The sequence below is a fragment of the Phacochoerus africanus genome, chromosome 7 (assembly GCF_016906955.1).
Source record: "Phacochoerus africanus isolate WHEZ1 chromosome 7, ROS_Pafr_v1, whole genome shotgun sequence".
In the NCBI taxonomy this organism is placed as follows: Eukaryota; Metazoa; Chordata; class Mammalia; order Artiodactyla; family Suidae; genus Phacochoerus; species Phacochoerus africanus.
Window position 1 is genome coordinate 72,170,543 of NC_062550.1, and position 16,269 is coordinate 72,186,811.

A 16,269-nucleotide genomic window follows, 5' to 3' on the forward strand; every position below is an offset into this window, starting at 1 on the left:
GAAGGGTAACAAATCTGCTGTGCTTCACAGTGTCTGAGGTCCACTGCTTTACGAGGTGGCACTGGCCCACACGTACTCAGAGAAGTTGGTGATCACTGTCACTTCTACTCGGTGTTCATGCATTGAGCAGATTAGAGATTTTCCTCTTCAAACCAAAATGTGCTGTTAAGTATAGTGAAAATGAGCAGTTTTGTCACTAGAATTCTGTGTCCAACTCTGTCACCAAAACCTATTCCTTACTATTTTTTTGTACGTATGTGTGTGTAGGAAATGATTTGCACAGAAAAGGAGATGGGGGACAATTTTCAAAGCTCTTGACTTGGTACTGTGTCTCAGTCATCAACTGTTGGGGTATTTAAGCTTCAGATATCTTCAGAATCTTTGGGGTAATAGCAGAACTTACTGCAACGTTATCATTCCTTTAAAAACTGTTCTCATTCGGTATATCCTGGTTACCCAAGACTGGAAAGGAATTTCTCATCATCTTTTTAACCTGCTTATGCCAGTTATTGGCATGAAGAAATTCACAGGACTTTTGAATAGAAAACTGAAGAGCCCAGTGACTGAAAATTCATACATTTTTTTCCTTCAACTTTATTTTTCTTTTTGCCATTGGCACGGAATTGATGCATTTGCCCAGTCAGCTCTTCTCTTTCCACAGTAAATAGTTAATCCACATGTTTGGAGTATCAGTATCTGAAATAGTCACCACACTTATAACTATTTCCAGAAGCTCTCTATATTCTTACTTATTTGCAGTGGGTACTATTCTTTTAACATATTTTCACCTTTTCTTCAGAACAATATGTATTTACATGGTATACAAAGCAGAGCAGTACTGTATGGTTCCTCTGCCTCATTCTGGTCTTTGATTCCTGCTCCTCTGAGACAACCCCTTTCTCCCCTTTCAGTTCTTTCTTTTGCCATTTACATCTACCTTTCTCTTTGACATTCTTTGGTCATTGTTTGATTATCTTCCTTATTTGGACATTAGTTATCCCATTGACTTCTTACCATGAGAGATGAGGAATTAGCTTTTTTTACACAAAAGTCACTCCACACGCTTCCTTCTTTCTGTCTTTCCAAAACAGTTAAATCAAGTTTTGCGTTATTGGACCAAGGCACATTGTCTATTATGACCTCATTTCCTTTGTTGTATTTGTAGTTTTTCCTGGTGGTGGTAATTTCTTTGTATGTTTACTTATTTTATTAGTTATTTGTATACATATTGCCATTTTATTCCCAAATTCCTTTCTCAAACTGTAACATTTTTCCCACCACTGTTACTGTTGTAAAATGCATCATCCTTTATTATTTAACCTCAGGTAATCTCTGCATCACCGTTTTTTTTCTTGGAAACATCTTTCCTGGAATTTCCATCCTCTGCTCCCATTCTCAAGGCTTGCTCTCACCCCCCGGGGTTCCCTTCTCTGCGCACTTGAAACAGAGCACATCCCCGGCAGCTTTCTGAGAGTCTGTGTAGTGTAGGCTAAAGATTTTCAGACTTTGCATTCCACTCTCATGTTTGATTGATAGTTTGGATGTAGAATTCTAGATCAGAAGTCATCTTTCCCTCAGAGTTTTTTTTTCCTCTTTTCTTTTTCCTAGTTCCCGTGGCATATGGAGCTTCTCAGGCTAGGGGTCTAATTGGAGCTGTAGCCGCCAGCCTATGTCAGAGCCACAGCAACGCCAGATCCTAGCCGTTTCTGTGACCTACACCACAGTTCACGGCAATACCAGATCCTTAACCCACTGAGCGAGGCCAGGGATTGAACCCACAACCTCATGGTTCCTAGTAGGATTTGTTAATCACTGAGCCACGACGGAAACTTCTCCCTCAGAATTTTAAAGGCATTGCCTCAATTATTTCTAGTTTCTTGTGTTGCTATTAAAAATTCTACTGCCTTTCATTTTTTTTATTTGTGGGTGATCATCTTTGGCCTTTCTAAACTTTTTAAGATCTTTTCTCTAGTATTCTAAATGTTAAAAAAAAGTACACATGTTATAATCTAAGTACAGGAAAATGTATTTAATCTTAAAGAAAAAGTGCAGACAAGAAAAGAATAATTATAAATATGACTTAGTGTGTTTCAGACTCTAGTATTTGTAGAACTAAGTGGTTCTATTTATTTCTGACATTGGCTCAATATTTTATTAAGTGAAATAGATTCAAGGTGTAGCTCAGTACAAAGGAAACTCCTTTGGTTTACCTTAGCAGATATCTATTAAGATTCCAAACATAAAACTAGAGCCAAATTGTATTCACTATATGGATTAAGTTGTTACAGACTTTGTTGATGATGGTGGTGGAAGGCATGTGCTATCTGCATTTCCTTGTTGCTCCCCTGGTGCAATATGCTTTCCTTAGAGCAGATGGTTCCATACTTAGTTTTACACTGAGATGTAGTATGACTTATAATATCTCATAAAATTATTTAACAGTTTTTTCCTTTTCTTTTTATTTGTGGTTTCACTTGGCTTTGGTTCTTCATTTTTGTCACAAAGGTTTCGAACTAGGCTTACCATTAGGTCCAGAAAACTTTTCTTAAGTCAGTGGCCTTGCACACTGAGCTCATCTGGTCCGGATTTACTACTGGTTTCAAGGAAACTTTCCGTACGAACCCATGCCCTGATCATTTGCATTATGACAAATAACTAATCATCCCCTCTCCAAAAAAGTTTTACTGATAAGGCCTCAAGGCTGTTTTATGGCACATGCAGAAGTGCAAGTAAACCTATTTGCTTGAAATTGGATCCTCGGAATTTGAATGATTTTTTTCAGCCTCAGTTTAGCTTAGGGTTCCAGAAGCCTCTCAGGAGATCTCCAGAAGACAGTTTAAGGATGAATGATGCCACTCCTTACAGCAAACTGATAATGGGAACCATTGGTGTTTCTTTTTTGCTTAGAAGCAATCTGTAACTCAGAATCCTGTGTTACCACAAATGTAGTTAGGCATTAGAGGATGTGAGAGGACTGAACTGATCGTCTCATCTATTCTTTTCCACTTAGTCCTTGTGTTACACTTCGTTTTCTTTGAATCAAGAGAAACTACATTGGGCTTTGTTTTCACTGGCCTCATTTCTTGTCCCTCTGCTTGGCCTCATTGTAGAAATCCTTCCTGAACTCTGCTGTTCATGGCAGGCAAACTGGAAGCATTTAGATTTCATCAAAGAGCATTTTTGATGTAGCTAAACTACCCTGAATAAAACAGAACCTTACTTATGAGATTAAATCAGGGTATTTTGTAAAATTATCTCTGAGGAGAAAGAAAACTTTTTTTAAAAAAAAATGAACATAACATATACATCACTGAAATGTCAATCTTTTTTCTGAATCTTTTTAATTGAGAAAAATGAGAGAGGGCAAAAGATTTAATGATTTTTTCATTAGAAAGGATATTAAATAATGGGTGCTATTCTGTCAAAGTTGGGAGAAAAATCTGACTTATCTTTAACAGATTTCAGGTTTTAGATTTTTGAAGACAAAGTTGTCAAAAAGGACTTTCTTATACTTTGCACTTACGAAAAGTGAACTACGGTCTAATCAAATAGTTGTGTAAATGAAAGACAAAATCCTTTGGTATCTTTTGCTGGTATGAATATTCAGAAAGTGGGAAAATGGATTAACAAATCCTGTTTCATGTATTAATAAAAGGCAGCACTTTATTCTTGATCTTCAGATTCTATAAGAATTTAAAGAGGAAATTCTTAGAATAATCTTATGAATCCAGTTCTTCATACCACCTGAAGACTGTTTCATTTATTCTTCTTGTTTTGAGATCTTCTGTCTTACATGATCTTAATGTCTTACAGGATTTGTTTGTCTTTCTAATATAAATCCATATTTACCTCCCCAAAAGTTGCTTCTTAGACTGGTGTAGAATATCAGGGCTAGTGGGTTTGGTCCGACCAAATTACTTACTCTTAGACAGACCAGTTACTTATAACCACTTATCATTTTTAGTTTTCTTGTATGACATTGGGAGGAAACCTTGCTCTTTCGAATTCATTAGGAAAAATCTCCCTTTTCATTTTTTTTTTAAAGAAAGAAGTTGGCCAATAGTTGCCTATATGTAGAATACAGTCTGACTGATCATGCTGTTAACTTTTTCATCTAGACTTCACTTTGCAGGAAAAGAAAATGTTTTGCTATTGAGTCTTATTACTTAGGCTTCATCAAAACTGGCTTTAAAAGCCCAGTTTAGAGAGTAGTTCAAAAACAGCTTTGTGTTTTTAAATAATCAAGCCCTTGCTACCTATCTGCCTAACACAAACAATTTTATTCTCTCTGTAGTAGAGAAAGTCCATCACAAGGTTCTCTTGCTTAACTAACTTGACCCTTTGCTCTTAATAATACACTTCTTCAACATCTTTACTTCTTTCTTCCCTTGTTTTATTCTTTCCTCTGTGTCAATATCTTTTTGGCCTAGATTTACTTCTGAAGGGAAGAACATTTAATAAGCAGATAACCCTTTCTTGGTAAATGGGCTCTCCTTGGGTTAACTGATTAGCCTCCTTCACCTAGTCTTCCATCGTTTTCCAGGACAGTCTCCGTAAGAAGGATGACAGGATTGAAGAGCTGGAAGAAGCATTAAGAGAAAGTGTACAGATAACTGCAGAGCGAGAGATGGTGCTGGCACAAGAGGAGTCAGCCAGGACCAATGCTGAAAAACAGGTCTGCGACTTTATACAGTTACTGGCAATGCTGCTGGTTAAATGAAAGGTAAAACCCAACCAGTGTAGTTTAGGTGAACTCACATTATGTGTGTTTGTAGGGTTTCAGAAACACTTCATCAAGTGTAAGTATTTAGATTTAAATAAGAATTAACGTACAGTTGAATAAGAACTGATTCAACACAGAGGTCTCTGCATTAGTAATTTGGGGCTGACTTGTATATATTGATGTCTTGTATGCAGACGTATTGGATGAGATGAAATGGAACTTGCCTGTTTGTACAAGCCTGGGCACAACTCTGCTTTTAAATTGAATGGGAAAACACAAGCATTTCTGAGTCAAAGATGTAGATTTAAATGGCGGAAAGTTTATTTCACAGCCTCTCTTATTCACGAGAGCAGTTAGTTGTAACAAATTAAGATTGATAGAGGTGTGAAGGACGTAGATGCTGTGACATGAGACAGTCCCAGACAGCATGTCTCAACCTTGAGGTGACTTGTTGAGGAATTCTTCTGTTGCTGTTGATTTTATGATTTTATATATCTTTTTAGACCTTCATACCCTTGCTTTAAACTTTTTGCTAGGAAGAATAATTACAGGGGGGGAGATATGAATGGGAGGAGTAGTTTTAACAGGTGAAGACTCTAATTTCAGTACCCAATATGAGAGTGTGGTTTGAGGTTTTGAATCTGCCTCACACAGAGGTCCATGTCATTTCATTTTTTCAGGGTCGCCTCCATCTCTTTGTTGGAAAAATGTAAGTGCTAAACAGGAAAACGTGTCCAGTGAGAGGGTAACATGAGTCTTTTGGGAGCCCTTTGATGAGACCACCAGAGCTCTTGTGAGTGAGGCTGGTTCTATAGCAAGGGAGAAGGGTACCTTTCCAGGCAGACAGGTCATGGTGTGAGCCACCAGGGAGCCCCTTCATAACTTAGACACAGGAAATGGCTTCTTTAGTGTCAAGTGTAGAAAGACGAACTGACATTTGTTAGCAAAGCTGAAGGAAATTTGATCTCTTCTCAATGAGTGTCTTTTAGTGCTCTGTTCTTAGGTAAATGCCTTGGTCTACTTTCTACTTGAATATTTATTAATTTACAGTTAAACTGAGTTTGGGTAGTGGAGAGCTTCAGAGAAGGGGGCGGTGTCAGCCATTATTCCAGGGCAAGGAAGGATTTTCTTTTATCTTGATTTCACCTTTTTTAATAGTCTTCCTTTTATTTTCAAATGTTACCCCATTTTTTTCTTTCTGTAAAGATTTTTTCTGCTTTGGAATCATTATTTAGTGATAAGGCTAACATATCAGAGATGATGAAATTTTGGCAATTAATAATAAAACATGTCATGGTATATAGAATGCTATTATTACATGTTCTTTTTTAATGTATTATGTGAACTAGTTATAATTTGCTTTCTGGGGTGGCTGATTGGTAATTAATAGGCTTTTTTGAAGGTCAGTTTTTTTAGTTTATAGAAAAGTTGAGCAGAAAGTGCAGAGAGTTCCCATGTATGCCTTTCTCCACCTCAATTTCCCTTATCATATACATCTTTCATTGGTGTGATACAGTTGTTAAAATTGATGGGCCAGTATTGATACATTATTAACTAGTCCATCATTTACACTTTGGTTCATGTACCATGTTACACATGTTACAAGTTTTGCCAAGTGGATGAAGGTGTGTATCCACCATTATAGTATCACACAGAATGGTTTCAGTCCCTAAAAATTCCTTGTGCTCCTCCTTTTCATCCTTCCCCCATCTCCCCAGTCTCTGATGTTTTTCCTGCAGCTTTTGCAAACTTGCTTCTTGCCTTTAACCCTCTACATTTAAGATTATCCCATGTCTTTTTGTGGCATGAGCGCTTATTCTTCTGTCTTTGAATAATATTCCACCGTATGGATGTGCCAGTTTGTTTATTCCTTTACCTACTAAAGAACACCTTGGTTGCAGAGTTGCATCTAATTTTTTAGCAATTATTAATAAAGCTCCTGTAAGTATTCATGTGCAGAGTTTTGTATGGACTTTTTTTTTTTTGCCTTTTAGGGCTGTACCTGCAGCATTTGGAGGTTCCCAGGCTAGGGGGTTCAATCAGAGCTGTAGCTACCAGCCTACGCTACAGCCACAGCAATGCGGGATCCGAGCTGCACCTACAACCCACACCACAGCTCACGGCAACACTGGATCCTTAATCCACTGAGTCAGGCCAGGGATTGAACCTGCATCCTCATAAATACTATTCGGACTCCTTTCTGCTGTGCCACAACAGGAACTCCTGGACATAGATTTTCAACTTAGGTAAATACTTGAGAGTATGATTGTTAGATTGTAGGTAAGAGCATATTGAGCTTTGTAAGAAACTGAAAATATCTTTTGAAGTGGCTATAAATAATTTGCTTTTAATTGCATGCCTTTTTCTTTCTCTCTTTTCTGTTTATCTTTTTTCCACCATTCTGCTACTCACTGCCTATCTGAAGCTGTTGAGTGAAATGTTGCATGAGACCAGTCATTTGGGCTTTAAGTGGTTTAAGGTATGAAGAAACTGCTTTTATGTTTTTACTTCTGAGGCCAAATAGCCTTCATTCACTGTCCTTTTCAGCCTTCATCCTTTGTTCTTTTCTATTTTTTTAATCTTTTTCTGTCTCCAAACCCTACAGTTAATTTTACTTATATGTATTAATTGTATGCATCAAAGAAATCCATAAATATTTGTGTGAAATGTCTTAAACAGGTGAGGCTTGGGGGGGGGGTGTTGAGGGACACTATTATCTTCCTCAGGTCCAAATGTATCTATCTCTTGTCTAAATTAGCCTCTGAGAAGAAATGACCCCCACTGATAGAAGGAGGATATCTATATCTATGAATTTCTCAAGGAGCTACAGAGAATTGTTTGGGAACCATATCTCTTATTAAATAAAATGCAGAACCTTTTAAAGTTTGAGCAGAGAAAAACTCTCAAAGGAAAAAGATTCCTAATGCCTTTCCTATATTCTTCCAAGATCCTCTTATACTGTTTTTATGCCTAATACATGCTGCTCTACAGTGAGCCCTTGCCCCAAATTTAGAGAAGTTGTATAATGATCTAATGAAAGAAGGCGCCCTTGAACCTGCGTTGGCAAGTGTAAAGAATAAAGTGAATAATTCCAGGGGGAAACTCAAGGCTCCTTTTACCTTTGCATTTTTTCCTTTCCCCCTGGGTTTTCTTCTTCTGAAACTTCATTCTGCTCAACTTTTGGCAGGTTTTGTATTTTTTTCAATGTGAGAGGCTGTATGAACATAGAATAAAGTTTGTTCTCTTAAACAAGTCTCAGAGTTGCCAGGGGGTTGGAGCAATGTCCTTCATTCAGCAGTGTTGCTGTGAACTTAAATTTTTTGAAATAATTTTTTTTTTTTGGCTCTTGAAAAGAATATTTTAAAATATCTTTCACTGGTATTCGAGAATAGATTTATTTTTTGAAGGAGCCATTTGTAAATAGATTGCTATCTAAAAGTTTAAAAATGCCTCTAAAGTAATAAGACTTTTCTTGTGACTTTTCTCTGTTCCTAAAGTATATCTTTTAATATTTTAAAAATTTATTCAACTTTTTTTTAATTAAAAAAATTTTTTTGGAATATAGTTGATATCCAATGTTGTACTAGTTTCAGGTGTATAGCAAAATGAATCAGTTATGCATATACATATATCCATTCTTTTTTCCCATATAGGTTATTGGGAACTATTGAGTAGATTTCCCGGTGCTTATACAGGTTCTTGTTAATAATCTGTTTTATACAGTAATGTGTATATGTTATTCCCATCCTCCTAACTACCCCCCCCCATGGCTTCCCTGTCATAACAGTAAGTTTAATTTTGAAATCTGTGAGTGAGTTTCTGTTTTATAAATAAGTTATTTTGTATCATTTTATTAGATTCCACATGTAATATCTTTTAATGTTTTGAACAATGAAAAAGATATTTCCTTTTAGTATGACTAAAATTTGTGCATGAGTTCTGAATCTTACTTTCAAAGATCATTTTTAATAGCAATATCCATTTTTTTCAAATTGTCTTTTTACCATTATTTGGTGTGTTTGTTAAGTGTAAATTCTTGATCTAGACGATCACAAGATTTCACCAGTGACTTGCTAGTTATAAATTATTGAGCACTTTTAAGGGTTACATCTTTTTTTTCTTTTTAAACTTAGATTTTACAACTTCATTTGCATATTAAAAATTATACCATCCAATTCTCAAAATCATTTGAACAAAAAAAATTACACTTGACTAATAAAGTGCCATTTATAGCCTGCAGGATACCTTGGACCAGTGTGGTTTTTCACTTGTGGTTTCTCTGTATCCAATCCAGGTGCTTCCTTCAACTTGCAAATTCTCTTCTTCCCTGTCAGCTAGGCAAGCAGATGGCAGAGGCAGGCATGCTTTCTTGTCAGTAAAGTTTGGTTCTTTGATGTGAAAAGGGGCAGCATCGTCATTTAAACTTGATCCACCTCCTTTCTGTGGAGTGTCCAGTGCACATGAGCAGTGCACACCTCATTGCAACGTGCCCGCTTACTTCTCTTGGATCGTTTCTTCTGAAGGCAGTGGATATTTCTCTGCATTTCTCTTGTGTTCACTCTTGACTCAGACTCAGCCGTATCTGGTTTGTCAGATAGGTTGCAGAGGAAGTGGAGCTGGAACAGAGGGTGGAGTGCAGTCTGCACTGTTGCTGCTGCTGAGTGTCCCATCTGTTTTTATTCATAAAACCCCCTCCTGACTGTGAATTTACCTGGTCAGTTACACAGAAGTTATTGCTGTAATACCCAAGTGCTTTTTAAGTGGAGCAGTTAGCACTGTGAAGCAGCTCTGGCAGCTGGAAAAGGTGGTGGGTTGATAGAACTATGTGTGTGCTCCAGCCCTTCCCATTGTTTTACTTCCAGCTATTTCCAAAAGGGGCAGTTTATGATTTGATCTTATAAGCGTAATCCTATACTGATCTGAGTATTTATAGTAGATTATATTTTCCTCATTTTTTATTAAGTGGCAGTAATGCTCTGAAAATAAAATAATAATATCTTTACATGTGCTACCTTTTCCATAAACACTTACTGAGTACCATGTATTTTTCCAGATGCTTCACTAGGCATTGGAAATAAAAAGATAATAGGTACAGCCTCTGCCTCAAGTTTACATTTATTGGGAAAGACTAAAGAATGAACCTATAGGAGTTCCCTGCTGGCCTAGCAGGTTAAAGATCTGGCATTGTCATTGCTGTGGCTTGGGTCACTACTCTGGCGCCGGTTTCATCCCTGGACCAGGAACTTCCGCATTCTGTGGGTCTGGCAAAAAAAAAAAAAAAAAAAGGATGAACCTATAATTACAGTTCAGTTTGATAACTACCATTGGTAATGATCTGAATAGAGAGGTTGAAGAGTGGAAAAGGAGGGGCAGCATGTAATCCAGATTGAAGGGGTTCTTTGAAAAGAAGTGAAGGCTCTTAGACGTACTGCATATGTATGGACCAGCCCAGGTGGAAGAAAGCTGGAAGCATCTGAGGAACTTCAGGTAGCAGTTAGTAGCTCTAGTTTAGGGTCGACGTGAATGGCAAGATCTATGAGAGGGAGGGGGAAGGAGGAAGTGCCTGCAGTGGGATCGTGCTCAATTTTTAGTCTTAAACTCTGGAATTTTGATTTTGTTTTTAAGGCAGTGGAGAACTATTGAGGCATTCTAAGTAGAGAACAATATTTATTTATGAGGTGGGTGGCTCATTCATTCATTCAGCAAATCTGTATTGAGTATCCGATAGTGCCATGGTTGCCTGGGTGATGAACAAAGCTGCTGTGATCTCTCCCCTAAGAGAGCTTACAGTCCCCAAGCAGACATAGACACCCACTTGACAAATGGCATTTAATGACAGGTTATCACCAAGTGCTATAAAGGATAAGAACAGATGTTCTGGGACAGACAGTAGTTAGGTGGAGGATGGAGAGGTTAGAACCTTTTTTTGACTGAATGTGCAGAGAGAGTCCTCTGAGAACATCCATTCAGCCTGGGTTCCAAAGGGCGAGAAGCCACATGGTGAGTGGGGAGGAGGTGGTAGTGTAGGTGGGGATGTGTGAGGACAGCCAGTATGCCTGGGGCAGGGGCACTGCAAGGTGTGCAGGGCCTTAGGTCAGTGTTGGCAACCATTTTGTGTTTTTCTAAGAGTGTTGGAAGCCATGACAGAGTTTAAGCAGGGCATGACATCTTCTGATTCATAGTTTTAAAAATCATTCTGGCTGCAAGAACTAAGTGGAAGCGAGAAGGTCAGATGGGTTATTAGAGTAGCCTGGGCCAGAGGCCATCAAACCAAGTACCATTCACCTGGAAACACACCAGCATCTCCCCTGGCATGTGGGCCCAGTTTCTTTTCTTTTCTTTTTTTTTTTTTGGTCTTTTTAGGGCCTCACCTGAGGCATGTGGAGGTTCCCAGGCCAGAGGTCCATTTGGAGCTAATAGCTGCTGGCCTACCCCAGAACCACAGCAATGCAGGATCCAAGCCATGTCTGCAACCTACAGCACACCTGGTGTCAGCGCCAGATCCTTAACCCACTGAAAGAAGCCAGGGACCAAACCCGCATCTCAGCTTCTAAGCACAGCTTTCCCTCCATTGCTCTGCCTGAGAAGTTACGTGGAACGTGTAGACTCTTCTCTTCCTCTTTGTGGTTGAGTGTTCCTCTCTCAGCCGTGGGCACCCCCCTCCCACATCTTACTCTCCTGTGTTCCTCCGAGGGAGAGAAACTTCTCGTGCAACAACAAAGAGGTAATTCCAAAGGTTGGTGTTGAGAAACGGAGTAGAAAAGTCAGGTTGTTCACAGTTCTTTGTTTTCAACAGAATTGAAGGATACCTGGTTGAGCTGTCAGCTGATAGATATCATCAGTGATTGTTGATGATAGGCTACTATGTGATTTGGGCCATGTGATTCTAAAGGAGGGCAGAAAGTTGAGGTACAATGCTGTAACAAAACTCTCCTGTTTCCGTTTATTTTCATGAAAGCCTGTTAGTGCTTATACCTGTGAAAATGAAACACATCATAGAATTGATAATGAGCCCTGAGTTTTCTAGCAGTAAGTAATGTTCCTCAGGAGATATTTCACCTAATAAAAGTTCTATTCATCGCATTAAGATAAATATATTTATTGATGCTTTGTTAATAAAATTTTATACTCTTCATGTTTAATAGTTATTCTCTCAAGATATCTAAAATTTCTATTACTTTTGATTGATCTTTTGTTACTAGTAATTATAATGATAATTCACTCCAAAAGAGTTTTTAAGCAGAGTTAATTATCCTAGGATATTTTATGAATATCAAATTTAAATTTACATATATATTTTTGTTGCAGAAAAGTATGAGAGGATCCATACAAAAAAATCTAGTGTACAAAATAAACTTCATTAGTATAAAATTTTAGAGAGGAAAAAAATGGAAACACAAAGTCAAAGAGCAAAATTAAAATTAAAAATTTTAATCACTAAGGAATAGTTTGTTTTACAGTTTTTAAATAGTAATGAATATCATGTCACCACGGTATTTATATTTCATTGGATTCTTTTTGTTTTAAAAAGTGGAGGTATGGCTGGTTATTAGCTCAGATGGTTAGAGCGTGGCGCTGATAAAAAGAAGGTGGTGCTTTTTAAAAAAAAACAATTTTAAAACACCTAAGAAATTACATTCTTTGCAACTCTTCAACTTATAACTTTAAAAAATTATATATCACGTTAAAAATCCTGGTTCTGTAAACTCTTTAACAAGTATAAAAAGTAATGTAAAAGATTCCTGGTCTGGGAGCGATTGGGCAGAGTAGCCTGAATAAATCACATACTAGCAATGGAGATGGAAAAAAGTGGATGGATTTAGAATGTCTTTTGGAAACAGCTAAAATGATTTGATGAACTGCGTGTGGAAAACGATGGAAGAGAAAGCAAAAATGGTCTTCCATTTCCTGGCAGGACAGCTGAAAGATGGTGGTTCCAAATTTCTGAGATGAGAAAGTCTGAGCGAAGAACTTGTTCAAGGATAAGGACCAAGAAGTTGTGCTAAGGGCTTCCCTTGCGGCTTACAGCGGGAAGTCGTGCTGAAGAATATTAGCTAGTTATTAGTAGTAGGCTTGTCACATCAGCCCAGTTCTCTTCCGAGACCCAGGCTAAGTCTGCTTAGTGTCTTTACTCCAGTGTTTCACTGACATCTCAACCTGAAATCATCTAAATTCAGAACTCTCGATTTTCCTCAGGCTTTTTCATCTCCTCTGAGAAAACGCTTTTATCCTACAGGGCTGAAACTATGCATCATCAGCATTAGGAGAATCAAGTCCAAGAAGGGCAGACGTGGTGGCTGGGTACAGAGGGTTTATACCCTGCTTCTCTAGTTCAGAAGGCCACTCCAGAACCTCAGGGGAGCTCTGTCACACAGTGGCTACAAAATTGGGTTCTCCAGTTAGGAGCCTTGGTTCAGTTTTGGTTCCATCACTTACAAATTGTCATCTCAGTCAAGTTACCTTTTTTTTTTCCCCTTTTGGTTGCACCTGTGGCATCAGAAGTTCTTGGGCCAGGGATTGAACCCTCACCACAGCAGTGACTCAGGCCACTGCAGTGACAATGCCAGATCTTTAGCCCACTGAGCTGCCAGAGAACTCCACAGGCAAGTTACTTTTGTGTCAGTTCCCTGAGCTGTCAAAGAAAAGTCCTAGTATAATGTAGCATAACTGCTGCATTAAAGAGAGGTTGTGCATATAAAACACTTTGGGAGAAGCAGTCAACAGACATTAGCTACTACCCATACTTCTGTTACTACCACTGCCCTCATAGCCTCGAAGGCGAAGGGCCCCAGGGAAACTTGGTATCCATAGACCCTGCCTATTGATTTAGTACCAGAGATGACATGCTAGTTGTTTAAAAGTTCTGATGTGCATATATATCAAGTTTTAATCCTTCTGACTTGAGGAAATCCTTGTCCCTCCCTGAGCCAGGCCTAGAATCTAAGTCAGCTGAGGATGGTCAGATGGGCATTGCCTTTGTCATTGAGTTAATCATTCTCTGAGAGTAGGTCTTAGGTCAACACAGGATCATAGTCTATTTACTTTTAGGTTTTCCTCACGAAGATAGTTTGGGTAGCTTTAATAAATGACTGTTAACGTGTATGGTGAAGTCCAATTCTAATGCTATTTTTCAGCTTTACAAAGTCATGTATTTTGTGATTTCCTTTAGGGTGGAGAATGGGAAGGAAAAATACTTTTTTGGCAGTATTTGAAACAAAATATAGATTTTGGAACATTATGCTTAGACCTTATTCCTAGAAGTAAGAAGATAGAGAATATTTAGGATTAAAAATTTTTTGTGTGTGTTTGAGCCTTATAACCTTAAATTAGAATTGGAAATATCCATTTGAATATTCATGACTCTTTTCCGTTAAACACACAGATGGGCTCGCACACACATTTCCTGTGTACTAAAAATACTTAGAAAATGGGGATTTTTTATCTTACTAGCGGAATACAACCCTCTTGCTCACATGTGATATCTGAATACCATTCCCTTGTAAAAGATTTGAATTCTAAATAGAAGTTACTTTTTCGCTTTTGACATTAAGTAAATTGTCTTGAATATACATTTTTCTTCACAAGTCTTGATGGTTCCTATAGTGTCCATAGTCTTTGAAGGAGCACTGTGCAGGAGACCCTGGAGGCAGCAGGATGCTTTCTTTTTCTCCTGGCCGAGATGGTAGCCCCTCACCACATGTATCTTTGAATACTTAATGAAGCTAGAGCACCAGCAGAACTGAGTTTTTGTGTTTATTTAATTTTGATAAGTCTAGTGTATCAGACAGCTGGAATCCAGTGTGTTGGATGATTAAATACATAGACATACACATACTTAGCAGCTCCTACTTAGTTCTTTCTCCTGAGCCTGACAGAGTTGTAGTACTGAAACGTAAAAGTACATACACTTTTCTGCTTGTCCTTGGTCCTTTTTTAACTTTTGTTTTTGGGAAAACATCCATGGTCTAAAAATATGTCAAAAGGAATTTTTACTTTAAGAAAATAATGTGGAAAGGAGTTTCTGCTGTGGTGCAGTGGGTTAAGAATCCAACTGCGGTGGCTTGGATCATTGCAGAAATGTGGGTTTGATCCCTGGCCTGGTACAGTGGGATCCAGCATTGCCACAGCTGTGGCGTAGGTCAGAGCTGAGGCTTGGATTCAGTCCCTGGCCTGTGAACTTCCATATGCCTTGGGTGCAGCCATTAAAAAAAAAAAAGAAAGAATAGGAAAAAATGAGATGTCATAATTGTGTGTGTTAACCCTAGATTTATAGTGTGAGCAATGGAGATAATGTCAGAAAAGAGCAGGCTAGTTATTCAAGTAAGAAAGAGACATCTGTCCACCTTGAGAATGTGCCACCCCAGCATTGGTAAGAGTTTAATGGCTTCAGAGATGTCATTTATTTCATTTATTCTATTATTCATTCAGTGTTTCTCGAGAGGCTGCTCTGTGCTAGAAGCTGTAAATATTTTTTAGTGAACCAAACAAAATGCAAATCCACTCTTTTTTTTTTTTCCAGGAGGAAACAAGATTTTTATTTTATTTTATTTTATTTTTTTATTTTCCCACTGTACAGCAAGGGGGTCAGGTTATCCTTACATGTATACATTACAATTACATTTTTCCCCCAGCCTTTCTTCTGTTGCAACATGAGTATCTAGACAAAGTTCTCAATGCTATTCAGCAGGATCTCCTTGTAAATCTATTCTAAGTTGTGTCTGATAAGCCCAAGCTCCCGATCCCTCCCACTCCCTCCCCCTCCCATCAGGCAAATCCACTTTTACAGTATTTATATGTTAGTTAAGGAGATCAATCAAGTGATCACAGATTTAAATATATTCTTTAAAGTTGTGACACATGCAAAAAAGTAGAAATACTACATAGTATTTTCTTACTTTATTTTATTTTATTTTACAATAATTTTTATTTTTTCCATTATAGCTGGTTTACAATGTTCTGTCAACTTTCTACTATATAGCAAGGTGACCCAGTCACACATACATGTAGATATTCTTTTTTCTCACATGATCATGCTCCATCAGAAGGGACCAGACATGGTTCCCAGTGCTGTACAGCAGGATCCCACTGCTTATCCATTCCAAAGGCTATAGTTTGCATCTATTAACCCCAAATTCCCAGTCCCTCCTACTCCCTCCCCCTCCCTCTTGGCAACCACAAGTCTGTTCTCCATGTCCATGATTTTCTTTTCTGTGGAAAGGTTCATTTGTGCCCTATATTAGATTCCAGATATAAGTAAAATCATATGGTATTTGTCTTTCTCTTTCTGACTTACTTCACTTAGTGTGAGAGTCTCTAGTTCCATCCATGTTGCTGCAAATGGCATGATTTTGTTCTTTTTTTTGGCTGAGTAATATTCCATTGTGTATATATACCACATCTTCCTAATCCAATCATCAGTAGATGGACATTTAGTTTGTTTCCATGTCTTGACTATTGTGAATAGTGCTTCAGTGAACATTTGGGTGCATGTGTCTTTTTCAAGGGAAGTTTTGTCCAGATATATGCCCAGGAGTGGGATTGCTGGG

At 38.1% G+C, this 16,269-nt stretch overlaps 1 protein-coding gene across 11 annotated transcripts in view; it reads left to right on the forward strand.

Annotated features, from left to right (window-relative positions):
* Positions 1-16,269, forward strand: part of ERC1 (ELKS/RAB6-interacting/CAST family member 1) — a 379,584-nt gene that overhangs the window by 162,517 nt on the left and 200,798 nt on the right. For 10 of the 11 annotated variants that reach the window (XM_047787884.1, XM_047787889.1, XM_047787892.1 and 7 more), the window contains one exon: positions 4,544-4,675. In XM_047787884.1, the coding sequence (XP_047643840.1) occupies positions 4,544-4,675 (132 nt within the window). Of the gene's footprint in view, positions 1-4,543; positions 4,676-7,148; positions 7,575-16,269 lie in introns of those variants that run through there. The other variant, XM_047787894.1, reaches the window with a different exon arrangement.